A 15,280-nucleotide genomic window follows, 5' to 3' on the forward strand; every position below is an offset into this window, starting at 1 on the left:
GGCCTTTTTATCGCTGACCTCCCTAGCAATGCGTCTCCACACCCAATCTGATGGTCTTCTTGATCTCTGCAGCATCTGGTGCTGCTGACCAAGCCGCAGACAGCGGGCATACCCAAGGTGGACACAGAAAGGACCATTTCTATGCAGTGGCCTCCCAAGTCTCTGCATCCAGCCGGATTCTCTCCACTTAGGCTCCCAGTCGTGTGACGCGCCCACATGTCCACTCAGCCGCTGGATCTTGTCACGCCTACCTCAGCCTCAGAGATGTGGCAGTGGAGGGCCCTAAGTAGAGGCCAGGGGGCCAATTTTTCTCAAGGGGCTCGATCCCTAGAGTCTCTGGGAATGTGCTCCTCCCTTCACACCCCCTTAGGTGCAGCTGCCCTGTCCTCCACATGCTGGCTTTGTGCTGCCTGGCTCCTCTGCCTCGAATGGCCTCTGGGAGCCCAGGCCCAAGTCCGTCCCTGATTCCAGATCACTGGGGCCTTGCGTCTACAAGCTGACCCCCCCACTAGACTGTGGAGAGTACCCCAAAGGGAAGCTGGGTGTTCCCATGCCTGAACGGGAGGAGAAGCCACATCCACAGAGACCTGTTGGTGGCACTGGCCACCGTGAAATGGACGAGCAAGACCAGTGGGCTGAGGAAGCGGGCAGAGCCTGAAAACGCCAGGGTGCCCTTGCCCTCACCCCCAGACAGGATGCGAGGTTCTCCCCTTCCCTGGGGCAGAGAGTAACGGGGAGTCACCGCAACCTGGATCTGAAGCCCCTCTGGAGGGACAATGAGGGGAAAGGGGGCACCGGGCAGGGGCTGCGCTCGTGTTCTCTGCCAAGATGATCTTTGGACAAGAAAGATAAGAAGAGGGCAGAGCAGGCAGATGGAAATGAGAGGAGAGGAAGCATTTATTAAGCCCTTACTGTGTGCCAAGCACAGGGATACAATGCAAGTAGGACAGTTCCTGCTCTCAGAAGTCCGCATGGTAAAGGAAGACAAAGAACAAAAGGAAACTGTGTGTTTAGTAGAGTGGGGCTGAGGCCATGGCATGGCGACAGCCAGGAAGTGACACTGAGACCATGCTGTGGGGAAGACAAGGCAAAAGGCAAGAGCTCCGGGGTTTATGGGTGATGGGGAAGTGGCCGTGAGGCTGGGTACTGGGCCCAGATATGGCGCACCATCACCAATCCAAGTCTGGCATCCCAGGCCCAAGGCCACCCTCCCTAAGGTGTGGCCGAGATGAATGACATCCCCATGTCATTGTGGAGCCCCTGGAGAACAGGAGGGGCCACAGGCCTGGAAAAAGGCAAATGGCCCCATTTTCACAAAAAGGAAGAGCACAGAGTGAGCGAAGTACAGGCCAGTGTGCTGCACTCTGGTTCTGGAAGACTCTCAAAGGCCTAGTGAAGTTGAGAATGTGGACAGTGGATGTGGGGAGAGTTCCATCAAGAAATTGTCACACCAGAGTGGCCTGACTTCGACTGTCACAAAGCATCTGACAGAGTGGGAAAGATGCAGACATGTGGCTGGACCCAAACATCGTTAGAGAGATTCAGAGCTGGAGACCTCGGGGAGGGCCCAGTGACCTGAGCATTGTTAGCAGGGACAGAGGCAGGAGGGCGTTCTCATCCCATCCCTCCCCACCCCAACCTCTCTTCCACAAACTTGCACACATGAGGCCCACCAACACACCCAGGCCTCCTCCATTCTTAAAGAAACACTACCGACCAGACCTGTCCTCTCTCTCCTCCTCTGTGGCTTCTCACCTGCCCATCCAACATGACTATGGGAAGCCTTTCCTCTGCCCTCATCCTTCGGGACCACCACTGATCACCCTGGAGACTCCTCTCTCTCTCCCCCTCTGCTCCCCTCCTTTCTCTCTCTCTCTCTCTCTCAGCTGCTGGCACCGGCTCCTAGGATCTGCTTCCCCTTCTCCCTGCCCCGCCCCCCCAGTGCTAGCACAGCCCCATCAGGTGTATTTACAATTAGGGTTGGCCAGGCTGGATTCCAACTCTGAACACTTTGGAATTCTCTGGGCCAGAGCTCCGGGAGTGTCCCCATGGAGCACAGGTCACATGGAGAGATGAACTCATCTTGTGTGTCTTGGAATGGCCTTGGCTGAGGCAGAACAAAGCAGCCCCATGGTCCAGGGCTGTGTCTGAGTGCTAAAATTGAGGCTCACTCTGGGAAACTCACTCCTAACACCTTCATCTCAGGTGACTCTAAGGAGGAGGAAGGGAGGATTGAAGCCGCCCAAAGGGGTCAGCTCTAAAGGGTAAGGGGCTGAAAGGTAGGGAATTCTGATACTCCTGAAAAGGACACGATCTGGCCTGGTCTCAAGAGGAAAACAGAAAGTCAGGAGCACGAATCTTCTCTAAGCACACACTGAGCAGAACTTCCTTCACTCGAGAAGGAATGACCTGGCCTGGAGAGGAAGGGGAGACTGGAGGCAGGCCTGGCAGGGGTGGGATCCTCTCGGGAGAAAGGGCCTGAGGACCCCCAGGTTTGACTTCCTCCCCCGCTAACTGGAGCCCTCCTGGGGGGCAGCCCGGGCCACCTCGCTGATCTGCATCTCAAAGCAAGATCTTGTTCTGTTAAGATCTGAGGCATCGGTTGCAGGTGCCCCAATTTCTCTGCCAGGAGAGACAAAGTGTCGCTTCCAGGTTCTTATCTCTTTCAGGTCTGACATATTAGTTGAAGAGGGTGGTCACATGAGCTAACAGGAGTAAACTAGCCATCAGCCAACACGGGGCTTCCTGGAAGACCGTGGCCACCTGCACATGGGAGGGCATGGCCTTGGGTCATGGGGGTCATGTCTGCCCAATGGTCTGGAGGTGGAGCAGGAAGGATGTCCTCTCTAGTCCCGACACCCCCTTGGCCCCACTACAGTGCCCAGCATGGCAATGACAAAGCGGCTTACCTGGAAGAGGATGAAGATGAGGAAGAGCTCGTAGACGACACTGACACACAGCCAGAACCTCCAGTAAGCTACAAGGACACAGAGAGAAGCAGATGTTGGCCCCTGTTCTCGCCCGGCACCCAAGGCTTTCCGAGGGCCTGCAGAGTCAGTTCCCTCAGCGCGAGCAGCCCCACCCCGCCTCGTGCCCCCTACCCCCAGGGTTGCCCCTCAGACCACAGGGGGCAGCAGGTGAAGAGGGCCTGTACCCAGGTGGAGGCAGTGTTAAGAGGAGAGAAGGGGGAGTACTAAGGAAATACTGCAGAGGTGAAATGGACCAGAGATACAGCAGAGATAAAACTGACCCAGAGGTGCTACAGAGGTGGAATCAACAGACCTTGACACCATATTGGATATGAGAGAGTGTGGAGTCCAGGATGACTCCTGGCTCGTGGGCCTAAGGGACCAGGAGGAGGGCGTTGCCTTCTATAGTCATAGAGAAGGTGGGAGGGGGGAGGGGGGAGGGTTTGGGGGTAAGATCATGAGCTCTGCTTTGGACATATTTAGTTGAAGATGCCTGCTGGATGTCCAGTTTGAGAGGTCTGAAACGCAGCTGGACATGCAAGATTGGAGGTCAGCAGAGAGCTTAGGGCAGGAAACGTAGATCTAAGCATCATCAGCATAAAGAGTTAAGTCCATGGGAGCTGAGGAGATCACCAAGTGAAGTAGTTTAGAGGGAAAAAGAGCAGAGGGTCCTGGACAGAACCTGAGGGACACCCACATGGCTATAGGGCACGATCTGGAGGAGGATCCAGCAAAGGAGATGGAGGAGGAGCAGGCAGAGAGGGAGGAGAACCAGGAGGGGGGGAGGGGTATCTTGAAAACCTAAGAAGAAGAGAGAATCCAGGAAGAGAGTGATCACCAGTGTCCAAGGCCACAGAAAGGTCAAGGAGAAAGAGGACTGAGAAAAAAGGCCACTGGGTATCCAAAAGATAGGGGGGATAAGTCTGCCTGGGCCGCCTGAACGTAAAACCCCAAAGCCTTTCTGGGCGAGACGGGGGAGCACTTTGCAGAGAACAGATCCACAGTTGTGGTCTGACGCACAACCTCACCAGATGGATGGACCTTGTGCTCCCTTCAGGTCATGCTGCCCCACCCTGCAATGGCTTGGCTAGGGCAGCATTCCTGGGCCTCTTTGGGGACCTCACCCAGCATCCCCAGAAGCTACAGAGGGCACCAAACCCTGTCCTCTTGTCGGAGGCCATCTGGTCCTCATGTGCTGGCCATCCACAGCTGTTTGTTTCCCCCAAGGACCTCACTTCACCCATGCCCCTGGAGAAGCTCAGGTCACTGCCTCAGGGACTCTTCAGGGCAGGCAGAGTCTCATGTGCCCAGTAACCAACAGGCACCCTTAAGGCCAATGTGGTAAATCCAACAGCGAATGGCAAGTTACCTGGATGAGGTCTGGAGAACGGTCCATCTTTGGCCTGCGTGACTCCAAAGCACAAAAAAACCAAGATGCTGGCCACGACCCCTCTGAGGATAAAGAGCAAAGAGCCCTTTAGTGTCTGTGCCACTGGACCCCCAGGATCTCCAAGTCACCCTCTCACTTTAGGCTACCTGCGCCACCCCCCCGCCCAGGAGAGCAGCCCAAGAGCCTTCTATTCCAAAGGAGCTCCCCCTCCTCTGCTCGACGAGAAGCTGAGTCCCACAGTGACTTGTGAGGCAGCCAGGGGGCACTGGGCCTGGAGTCAGGAAGACCCAATTCCAAATCCAGCCTTGGACTCTGACTAGCAGGGTGACCCTGGGCAAGCTGCCGAACCTGTTAGCCTCAGTTTTCTCATCTGTGGAATAGGGGTAATAAAAATAACACAGATATCCCAGGGCTCCTGTGGGGATCAAATGAGTGAACATTTGTAAGGCTCTTGGCACAGGACCTAGCACACAGTAGGAGCTATACAGATGCTGATTCTGTCCTTAATCTTTGCGCCCCCTCCTCTCCAATAGATCCCTGAAAGGAGCCCTGTGCTTAGTGAAGGGGTCACAGCCCAGCCCCTGCTCTGGCGTATTCAATCGGACTTCCATTTCCAGGCGGTCGCTTGATTTTAGCTTGGACACACTTGACCCCAAGAGGCTGCTAATTCGCTCTCCAGCCAAAAGCTACCATGTGGCTAGGGCCCTCCCCCTTCCAGAGTGTCCAGGAGGTTGTCTCTAAGTACAGCACATTGGTACTAAGGACTCAGGCCCCTCAGTGAGATGACAAGCAGCAGGGTGTGTCTGTCCATGGAGGACCCTGGCAAGAACACCACTGAGGGTTGATGTGGCCTTCATGCTCAGCACAAGCTAATACTGTCAACCCCTCAGAAGGCCCCTCGATTCTCCCTGCAACAAGATCTGACTGAAAGCACTAGTAAAACAAGAAGCCCCCAATATCTCTGACCCACCAGAAGCTTCAGCAAGTGCCAAAGCCAGGCCAAAGGTTCAGCATCAATGCACTACAGGAAAAGTAAAATGCGTTACAGGAGGAAATAAACAGTGAACGGCTAGTGGGGGACCTCAATTTACCCCTCTCAGACCTAGATAAATCTAAGCATAAAAAAGAAATAAGTTAAGGAGATGAATACAATTTTACAAAAGTTAGATGTGACTGACTTTTGAAGAATACTTAACAGGAACAGAAAGGAGTATATCTATTTCTCACATGTGCATGGCATCTTTACAAAAACTGACCAAGTATCAGGACATAAAAACCTTACAAAGAAATCTAGAAAGGCAGAAATACTAAATGCATCTTTTTCCATGATGCAACCGAAAAAAAATTACATTAAAAAAGGGTCTCTGAAACGTAGATAAAAATTAATTGAAACTAAATAACCTAATTCTAAAGAATTAGTGGGTCTGTGAACAAATCACAAAAATAATCAATAGTCATTTAAGATCATGACAAAATTAAATATTGAAAGAAAAAAAAAAAGATCTTGACAACAATAAGACAACGTTCCAAAATTTGTATGTTGTGGCCAAACCTACTTAGGAGAAAATTCTTCTCTCTAAATGCATCGATGAAAAGAGAGAAAGAACAAATCAACATACTGCACATGTGACTAAACAAATTAGAAAAACACCAAATTAAACAGCAAAACAGAAATCCAGAAAATCAAAGGCAAGGTTAATAAAACTGAGTCAAAAAAACCATTAAACCAATAAGTAAAGCAAGGAGATAATTTTATGAAAGAAAAAAACCAAACCACTGGCTAAACTGATTCTTAAAAGAAGAAAGAAGAAAACCAAATTACCAGTATCAAAATGCACAACTAGTGAAGATGACATTAAAGCAATTATTAAAAGCTATTTTGCCCAACCAACTATCAATAACACCGACAATTTAAATGAATTATTTACAAAAATATAAACATTAACAAAAGAGGAAAACCGAAAAAGAAATCAAACAAACCAAACATGAGCTCCCTGAGACAGGAAACTCAGGACCAGATGGATTCCCAGCAAATTCTACCAAAGGTTTTAGGAACAACTAATTCCAATACTACATAAATTGTATGGAAAAATTGGGAACGAGTACTCCCAAATTCCTTCTATGACACCAATGTGGCTTGGATGACTGAACCAGGGAAAGCAAAGACAAAGAAAGACAGTCAAAGACACTGAGCAAAGCCACTCTCCATTTTCTCCCCTCCCACCAGCTCAAGGTCCCCTGGAGCATTTTATCCCTGATGGACCCATCAGGCACCCAAACAGAAGCAGGTGCAGGGGTGCACTTGGTCCCCAGGCCAGGGGATGGGGACAGGAGGAGTAGCCCCAGAACAGCAGCAGCCCTGAGCTTGATCATCAAAGAGGGGCACGGGCACCTCCCTAAGACACCCTGATGAACCACCATTTCTGTGAGATCCTGGCGAGCAGGAGGCAGGCCCGAAGCCCAGGCCTACCGTTTGGTGTTGTAGGCAGTATCCTGAGGAGTCTCTTCCAGCAGGGTTACGTAGCCAAGGGCACAGGTGAGGATGAACAAGACCGTTAAGGTATGGGCTCTCCTGAAACACATGGAAAATGGGGTTACAAAAGTTGGCGCTTTCACTCCTTTGTTTGTCACTTGCACTGAAGGGACTTCTGGGGTCTAGTCTCCCCTAGACACAAGCTCTGACCCCAGACCCTCCATTTTAAGTCGTGCACACATCTTCCTCCCTCTGCAGACTTTCTCCAGCCCATCAATGCAGACTGTGTGCCAGGCACGGTGCTAAGCACGGGGATATAAGGGAGGCAAAAGCCAATCCTGCCCTCAAGAAGACAACACGTGAACGATGACATACAGACAATGAAGATACAGGCTAAAATGGTGATGGTTCCCAAAGGGAAGGAAGTTACCGAGATTTCAGCTGGCACCTGAAGGAAGCCAAGGAAGCCAGGGAAGCAACCTGTGCCAGGAACAGCCAGCACTTAGCCCAGCACCCTGCGCACAGTAGGCAGTTGCAAAGTACAAGGAGGGGAAGACAGGAAAGGTTGGGATGGTCATGAAGAGGATTTTATATGTGACCCTCGAGGTAACAGGGGGCCCTCAGGGCTTACTGAGGGTGGGGGAGACACACAGTTGGACTCTGTGGGGAAGATGCACTGGGCTGAGCTGAGGAGAGACCCAAGGCAAGCAGACTCACCACCAGCTATGACCACGGTCCAGGTCTGCGCCAGGGTGGGAGCAGTTCAGAGAGAAGGGTGAGGGTATCTAACTTCCATGTGAGGTCTCCCCCAGGAGCATAAAGTCCACGAGAGCCCTTAGCACAGTGCCTGGCACACAGCAATCAATATATGCCTGCCGACCTGAGCTGATTTGGTCAATGCAATAACTGACCATGATTCCCAAGGACTGATGGAGAAGGCTGGCTGCCTGTCTGGACACACATGTAGCCAACGTGGGGACTGATAGGGCCCAAGGTTCAGTGACTCTCTTTGCAGTGCACGGGGAGAGGGAAGAGGGAGAAAGCATTACAAATGGATGTGAACACTGGTTTCACCTTTCTGGAGGCAGAGAGGACAGTGGATCCTATAACCCTCTCAGGAAGGCAGGGCTTCTGAACCTTATCTGTGTCCGCTCAGAGACCCCTTCTCAGAATGCTGCTTTTAAATGTATAAAGTGAAACACAAGCATTTATAAAGGAAGTCAGTTAAAATGGAACAGTGATCAAAACCCCTATTTAGAAAAAAAAAGCCCAAGTTCACAAACACCCCTCCCCCCGCCCAAATCTATCCTCAGACCCCTTGGGAGTCTGTGGACACGGATAGAAATAAGCCCTGGCTCTAAGGTCTAGCCTGAAACTTCTGATCCTGCTCCCCACAAGCCCATCCACAAGCACTCATGGCGGACAAGGGCAGTGAGAGGCAAGCACTGGGACAGACAGTTGAGAATTTCCCAACAGGAGGAGGGGGCCATGAGAATGTCCATCACGTCACATCACATGGAAGGGTCTGCCCAAAGAACAGCTTGGACCCCCAGGGAAGGAAGGCACATGGCCCAGGGCCCACACTCCTGTAACAGCAAAAACCTGAAATTTGGACCAGGCCAAGGAAGGACCATGAAATAGTGAGAGACACCAGGAAGTAGCCCCTTCTGCCCCAGAATGGCATGAGACACCAGCCAGAAGCCTGTAGGCAACAGGAAAGGGGACCATGAGGCAAAGCCAACACCAACCCATGGCCTCCCAGCCTGACCTAGTAGCCTAGAAGGCTCTGCATTCAGAGGTTCCCCCAAGAAATCTCTGAGGGAGGTCAGAAACCCAGAGGGCACCTTGGAAACCAAAAGGGCCAGGCAGCAGTGCCGTGGGGCACCACGCCAGCATCCAAGGGCTCCAAAGCCCTCTGTCTTGAGACACCACAGGGAGCCAACCACGCCATTACATCCAAAGGTGACCGGCCCCACCAGCAAGCAGAAGAGGCCACAGGCCACTGAGCAGGCTGGGCCACAGCTGAGTACCTCTTACAAGGGTTTTTGTTCTCTAGGCTTCTAACTGAAGGGCTGAGGGGCAGTAGGGGTAAAAGAAAGGGCCAGTGGGTGAGCTGCACCCAAAAGAACAGAGGGAAGTCGGGAAGGATGGACGAACGGATGGATGTCCGGATGGACAGACGGACGGATGGATGGACAGATGGACAGATGAATGGATGGATGGCCGGATGGACAGACGAACGGATGGATGGATAGATGGACAGATGAATGGATGGATGGACAGATGGACAGACGAACAGACGGATGGCCGGATGGACAGACGAACGGATGGATGGATAGATGGACAGATGAATGGATGGATGGATGGACAAGTAGATAGATAGATGGACGTGTGGACAGCTATCAAAGGGGCCACGGGGCTGGTTGCATCCTTATGAGGCCTGGAGGTGGATGGCTTCCTGGCAATCTTCTCTTTGTATTCTTCTAGGAATACGGAAATGCTTATTTTGGGGTGTTCCGATTTCAGAATAAAAATCCTTGAACTTTTCCAAAGGAGTATCTACACTTTGCTTCCCAGGGTAATGTGGTCAGCAACTTCCTGCTCAGAAAAGAACCAGACTCTCTTACACGGAGCAATGCAATCAGGCATTTCTTATTCATAAGGCCTCCAGGACCTGGCCCCTACCCCCACCCCACTAGCCCTCAGGTGCTCTTCTCCAAGCAGCCAAAGGCTATTCCTACATTGCCAGACCAACAGCATCCCAAGGAAACCCTGTGGATTCTCACTACCACCCCTAAGGCCCCGGCCTCCCACTGGGCCTAGCTAGTCCTGGGGTTTGGGATAGGGCAGCCTGTTGAATGGAGCCAAAGGCAGAGCCTCGAGAGTCTTTCCCCCAAGAACCTCAAAGAAATGTCACCCCATGCCATGGCAATGAAGCCCCCGGGCCCACCAAAGCTAGGGAGGTCCTGGACAGTGATGCTTCTCTCTGGATCCAGAGGACAAAAGGGGAAGGCACTTCTGGAACCTAAGGTCACAGGATACCAGAAGGGCAGGAAAATTCTAGCTAGGCATGGTAACCCCAGGTCGCCCAAGGAGGGGAGGGGACAGGTCAACTTCCACAAGAACTCAGCTTCGGCAAGAGAGGGAGAGGGAGGAAGGAGAGGGGAGGGAAAAGGGAAATGAGGAGAAAGGAGAGAGGGGGGAAGGGGGAAGGGAGAAGGAAGGAAGGAGAGAAGGAAGGGAAGAGAGGGGAGGGAGGAAAGGGGGAAGGGAATGGAAAGGGAAAGAAGGAAGGAGGGAAAGGGAAGAGGATGGGGGAGGGGAGAGAAGAGGGAAGGAGAAGGAAAAATTCTCACAAAACGCTGAGCCAAGTATGCAGTCATACCACACAAAACTAAGGCTTTCTGTACTGAAGGAATCTATTCGGAGAGTCTGGACCAAAAAAAAAACTGCTTTGAAATAGGACTTTCAACTTTAGGAGGCCCAGGAGCAGGGATCTGAAGCCAGCTCCTGAGATTCTGGTCAGAAGCAGGGGCCTAACGGCCACTGCCATCTTGGCTTTTCTCTCTCCCACAAGGGCCCTTCAAAGGTAGCCCAAGAGCCCACAAGCCTTGCTGGCCTCCAACGGCCTGACTCCTGAGCTCCAGGGCCCCCAAACTGGTTTCAGACAAAGTGCTGCATGCCTGTGAAGAGGATCTGGGAGAGTTTTAGCCAGCATGCTCTCTCTCTCCAAACTGGCACCAAACCATTCATGATTCCTCTGGACCCCAAATGTTCACAACACAACCACCTTGTGTCTCTCTTAGAGCTGATGTCTATACCATCCACCCAAGATTCTCCTGACACATCCTCTGGTCCAGGAGTGAAGCAGGCCAAGCCAGGCCCAAACATCCACAAACGGGCGGCTGTGGCAAGTGGCCACTCACACTACTTGGATGAGCCAGGAGTCACCAGCTCCACACCTTCTGCTTTTGCGGGGCCCACCCAGCTTCCTGAGGCCCAGCAGATCTATCAGCCATGGGGTAGGACCCTCCAATACGTTATTTCCCGAAATGAGAAGGTGAACTCCCTTCCACCTGGGGCACAAAGGATGCCCCAAGGGACACTTTGTCATTCATCCCTTCATTGAACTTGGTCCCAGATGCTCCAACCCCATGTCCCCTCCTGGTTCCCACCAGGACCAGCTCATGCAAAATCCCAGGATGCAGCTCTCTAACCAAATCCTGGGGTTCTGCTCATCACTTTGGTTAGTGGGTCAAAACCATTTATATTCCTTGCCTAAGAGAGAGGAAAAGCTGAGCCTCCTCTCTGGCCTCCTAGCCTTCTGTTCCTCACACTTCCCCAGGCTGGCAAGAGCTGGGCAACAGAAGCCCAATATCAACAGGCAGATAGATGCTCAGATAGCGCTGAGCTTGCCCGCTCAAGTTCCCCAGGAGAGGGGAGGGAAAACATGGGCAGTCTTTCACCCACCCCACCCCCTCTGAGCAATTCCCAAGGCCGGGGCCACAGGGACCCCAAGGAGAAGAGCGGAAGAGGCCCCCTGGCCTAAGTAAGCAGAGGATACAAAGCTGGACAGGAACTGAGTCTTCCTGGCTGGTGCCCTGGGGGCAGCTGGGTATGGGTATGGGTGTGTGTGTGTGTGTAGGTTCAATGACCATCTCCAAACCTACCCCGTCTTTTTCACCCAACATCTCCAACTGTCTGCTGGCCAAGGCCCTGTGAGCCTGGGGGTCTTCTTCCCAGGCTTCCCCACCTCCTTCCTTTCCACTCATGTCTGGGGCTCCATCACCTCCCTGGTCTTCCTAATTCAGGTTTCCCCCCTCGCTACTCCATTCTTCTCACAACTGCCAAAATATTCTCCCTCTAATTCTGCTCAGAGGAGAAAAGACAACCCCCTCCTCTGTTGGGCAATCTGGCTGCAAGCCACCTTTGTCCACCTGCCTCTCATGGCTCCTCTCCACCAACTGGGCTGTGCCATGACCTCACCAGCCTTCTCCTTTGAGGGCTTGCCCCTGCCCTCCAGACAAATCCAAATCCCTCTGTAGGGAGAACAGATGCCCCCTGAGTCATCACAAAGAAACCCTCTAGAAAGGAGAGCAAGGCTTCCTCCGTCCCGCTGGTGACACGAGACCTCCCCCAGGAACACCCTGGGAGAGATCAAAGTGGGAGGCAGGAGTCTCAAACTGTCTAGAGCCAGATGTAGCAGTGAACAAGGAATGTGGCCAGCAAGGGCTCATAGGGTCAGAGCCCAGAAGCCAAGAGCCCACTGGGACCACTGAATCCAGCTGCCTCAGGAAGACCTCCAGGGAGCATGAGGCAGCAGCTGGGAAAGAAGCCTCTGGGGCCTGATTCTGAAGTCAGATCTGTGAGGATCACTGGAGGGGCCCAAGGGGAATAAGTACAAGTGAAAGAGCCCTGACTTCGGGCTGGAGGCATGGCGGTGGCGGCGATGGCAGTACAGGTGGGCATCCTCACCCAGCCAATGCTTTTTGGGGGTTCTGACAAGTCTCTCCCTTTGGCTGGCCCACAGTTCCATTATGGGGCACCTCCTGCATCCAACAAACAATGGAGGTGTCTCCCTGTCTCCCACAGTCCCTGTTCAGCCCAGCACCAAGGTGGGGAGCCCCTAGATGCCTGGGATGGGAGGGGCAGTTTCCAGCCTCCAGAGCCAGGACAGGACCTGCTCAGACCTGCCCTTCAGGCAAACAGCTTTGGGGGCACAGTGGAGAATAGCTGGGGAAGGGGGAGGAGAGGGAAGTGAAGGCCTGGAGGGAGGTGTAGCCACAGACTGGATATGGAAGTAAGCAAGGGATTTTGGAGGGAAGATAAGGCTTTGTGCTGCCTGGGAAACATGAGGGTGCTGCCATCCAAAGGAGGGGCTAGGCATGTAAGCCTGGGAACGCTGGCACATTGAAAGGATGGCAGAATCCTTAGCTCAGGCAGAGCTTTGGGGAACCACCGCCCAGAAGGCAAGACAGCAGGGATGGACCAAAGCCGAGACAGACATGGACATTAAGAAGGCAAAGTAGGAAAGAGCAGCGGGTAGCCAAGAGGACTTGGCGCTGCATTTAGGGTCCTTGAGGATGCTGGACAGAGAGGAAGGAGCTGCTGTGGAAGGAGACGGACCAGATCAAAGCCAGGGGGACAAGTCAGGGGCAGGAGCGGGACCCATCAAGGGCCCAAGGAGATAGACAGGAGAGGCTCTCTGCCTTGCAGGTCCTAGCACCTGAGCACAGGGAGGCTGCTAGGGGCCAGAAAGAGAGCAGGAGGGGATAAGGGAAGCCAGAGCACCACTCCTCCACAGGGGGCCAGGACTGGGTGAGGAGGGGAGTAGAAAGGAGCTTGACCCTCTGACCCCTAGATCTGTGCAGGCCCCTCAGCTCTGTTTCCTAGCACCCACACAGCTGGAGGGCACGTGCTGGGTCATCTGTGCCTTGCCACAGCAAGGGGCACAGAGTCAAAAAGGCAGCCAGGAAGTGCAGTGGAATCTAGCTTCAGACACTGACAAGCACTGTGACCCTGGGTAAGACCCTTCAGCCCTTTTTGCCTCAGTTTCCCTAGCTGTAAAATGGGGATCTGAATATCCCCAACTTCCCAGAACTGTGGTGGGGAGCACCCTGAGAACACTAAATGCCTCTAGAAAGGCTGGCTCTTATTTATCACCACCATCATTCCTACTGACCTCTCGGACACTTAGCTTCCTTCCCTGTAAACTAGAGAGAACACCTGCAGTCCAACAGCTGTCTGGTGGCCTTGATCTAGGTGACCCATCTGACCCACAGGGCAGTATGACCATGTGTCTTAGTGATCTGTGTTTGGGCAGCAGCCCAGAGGAGATGCGAGCCAAACGATCCCCATGCTCTTGGTTCCACAGACTCCCAATCCAGGCTTTATCCTGGACTCCTCACTCTGTCTCAACCCTTAAATCCCATATGGCGACAACTCCTGTGGATTTCACCTCTACACCATTTCTGATCCATTGGGCTTTGGCAATACCTCGGGGAAAAGTTCCTTCTCTCCTAAAAGCCACCCTCCCAGGTGTGGGCCCTCACACCCTCAGGCCTGGTCTGTTACAATAGACTCTGCCGGTTTCAAATTCTCCCCGCCCCCCTCGCCTCCAGCCAATCCCCCACTTCGGTACGAAATTGATCTTCCTAAAAGGCAGGTCCAATCAGGTCACCCCATTACCACGTTCGGGATCCAATACCAAGCTCTGGCATTCAGAGCCCTTCATAACCCGCCTCCTCCTCCCTTTCCAATCCTCTTACACCCCATTCCCTGACACGTACTCTTAGATCCAGTGGCCCTGGTCTCTTGGCCGTCCCACCGGGACCTTCCACCTCCAGCCCGAGCCTTTGCCCCGGTTGTTCGCTTTGCCTCGAATGCCCTCCCCACCCCTGCTTCCCTGGCTGCCTTGAAATCGTACCTTCGAAGAGAACCCTAATTCCTAACCCCGCCGGCGCCTGGGGTGGGGGGTTTCCTCCTATTTATCCGAGGTACACGTAGGGGCCCCAGGACACCCAGAGCTCCCGAGAGCAGGGAATGTGAGCACAGAGCCTGGTACGTAATTGGCGCTTAATCAATGCGAGCTTTCCCGTGACAGTCGGACCCGAGGCCACACGCGGAGCCTCCTCGAGGTTCTAGAGATGAAGGATCCACCGCACCGCCAGGGCCAAAGAAAGGTCAGAGGGTCAAAGGGGGGGAGCTCCGAAAGCCGCGGCAGGGGTGAGCGGGGGTCATGGAGTCAGATACTGGGAGGCGGGAAGGGCTCCAGGGGCCCTCGTGGCGGGTGGTCGAGGGGGAATGGGGGCCGGCGCGGGGGCTGCGCGCGTGCCCCTTCCCCGCGCACGCGTACACCCGCGCGCCCTCCCGACGCTCACCAGAAGAAGGTGTTGGTGCCGTCGTCATAGACCTCGGACTCGGTGCTGCGGCGCACCCCTATCCCGGCCCCAGCCCCAGCCCCGGGCCCGGGCTCCGCCAGCGGCCCTTCCAGCGAGGCCTTGCCCTGCGGCCCCGGGCCCGGGGCGCCCCTGCGCTCGACCCTGCGCATGGCGTTGGCTCCACACCGCTCGCCTCAAGCTCCGGCTCTGCCCTCCCGCTGCGCCCCGCCCCCGGCCCGCCCCGCACGCACACCCCGCCCCCGGCCCGCCCCGCACGCAGGGTGGCCCGGCGCATGTCACTGGACGCCGCTCCTGGGCCGCAAGCCGCTCTCTGGCGCCTAGTGCCCAGTAGCTGGCCGGAGGGACGCGGGATGGTTGCCAAGGTGACCCCCCCCTTCGTTTCGCCCCTAACGCACGCCGCGTAAGCCCCGCGGCCGCGTGGCATGCTGGGAAGCGTGGTCACGCCCCGCCCGTCGAAAGAAGCGCCGTCCGCGCACGCCTGCTCGCGCCCCTCCCCGCCCTCGCAGCATCCCGGGATTTGTAGTCCTGGCTCAGATTGGTCATCAGG

General features: G+C 54.3%; 2 protein-coding genes across 2 annotated transcripts in view; one reads left to right on the plus strand and one right to left on the minus strand.

The window, feature by feature from the left end:
- The window catches only part of PTDSS2 (phosphatidylserine synthase 2), a 33,172-nt gene extending 18,289 nt beyond the window's left edge, over positions 1–14,883 (minus strand). The window contains exons 1-4 of the mRNA XM_036762996.1: positions 14,713–14,883; positions 6,830–6,931; positions 4,339–4,421; positions 2,910–2,977 (exon numbers count right to left, since the gene is read on the minus strand). Coding sequence (XP_036618891.1) covers positions 2,910–2,977; positions 4,339–4,421; positions 6,830–6,931; positions 14,713–14,882 — 423 coding nt within the window. The 5' untranslated portion in view covers position 14,883. The remainder of the gene's footprint in view (positions 1–2,909; positions 2,978–4,338; positions 4,422–6,829; positions 6,932–14,712) is intronic.
- ANO9 (anoctamin 9) overlaps positions 14,127–15,280 on the plus strand; it is a 30,400-nt gene continuing 29,246 nt past the window's right edge. Inside the window, exon 1 of the mRNA XM_036762992.1 lies at positions 14,127–14,514. Coding sequence (XP_036618887.1) covers positions 14,479–14,514 — 36 coding nt within the window. The 5' untranslated portion in view covers positions 14,127–14,478. The remainder of the gene's footprint in view (positions 14,515–15,280) is intronic.

The sequence above is a fragment of the Trichosurus vulpecula genome, chromosome 6 (assembly GCF_011100635.1).
Source record: "Trichosurus vulpecula isolate mTriVul1 chromosome 6, mTriVul1.pri, whole genome shotgun sequence".
NCBI lineage: Eukaryota > Metazoa > Chordata > Mammalia > Diprotodontia > Phalangeridae > Trichosurus > Trichosurus vulpecula.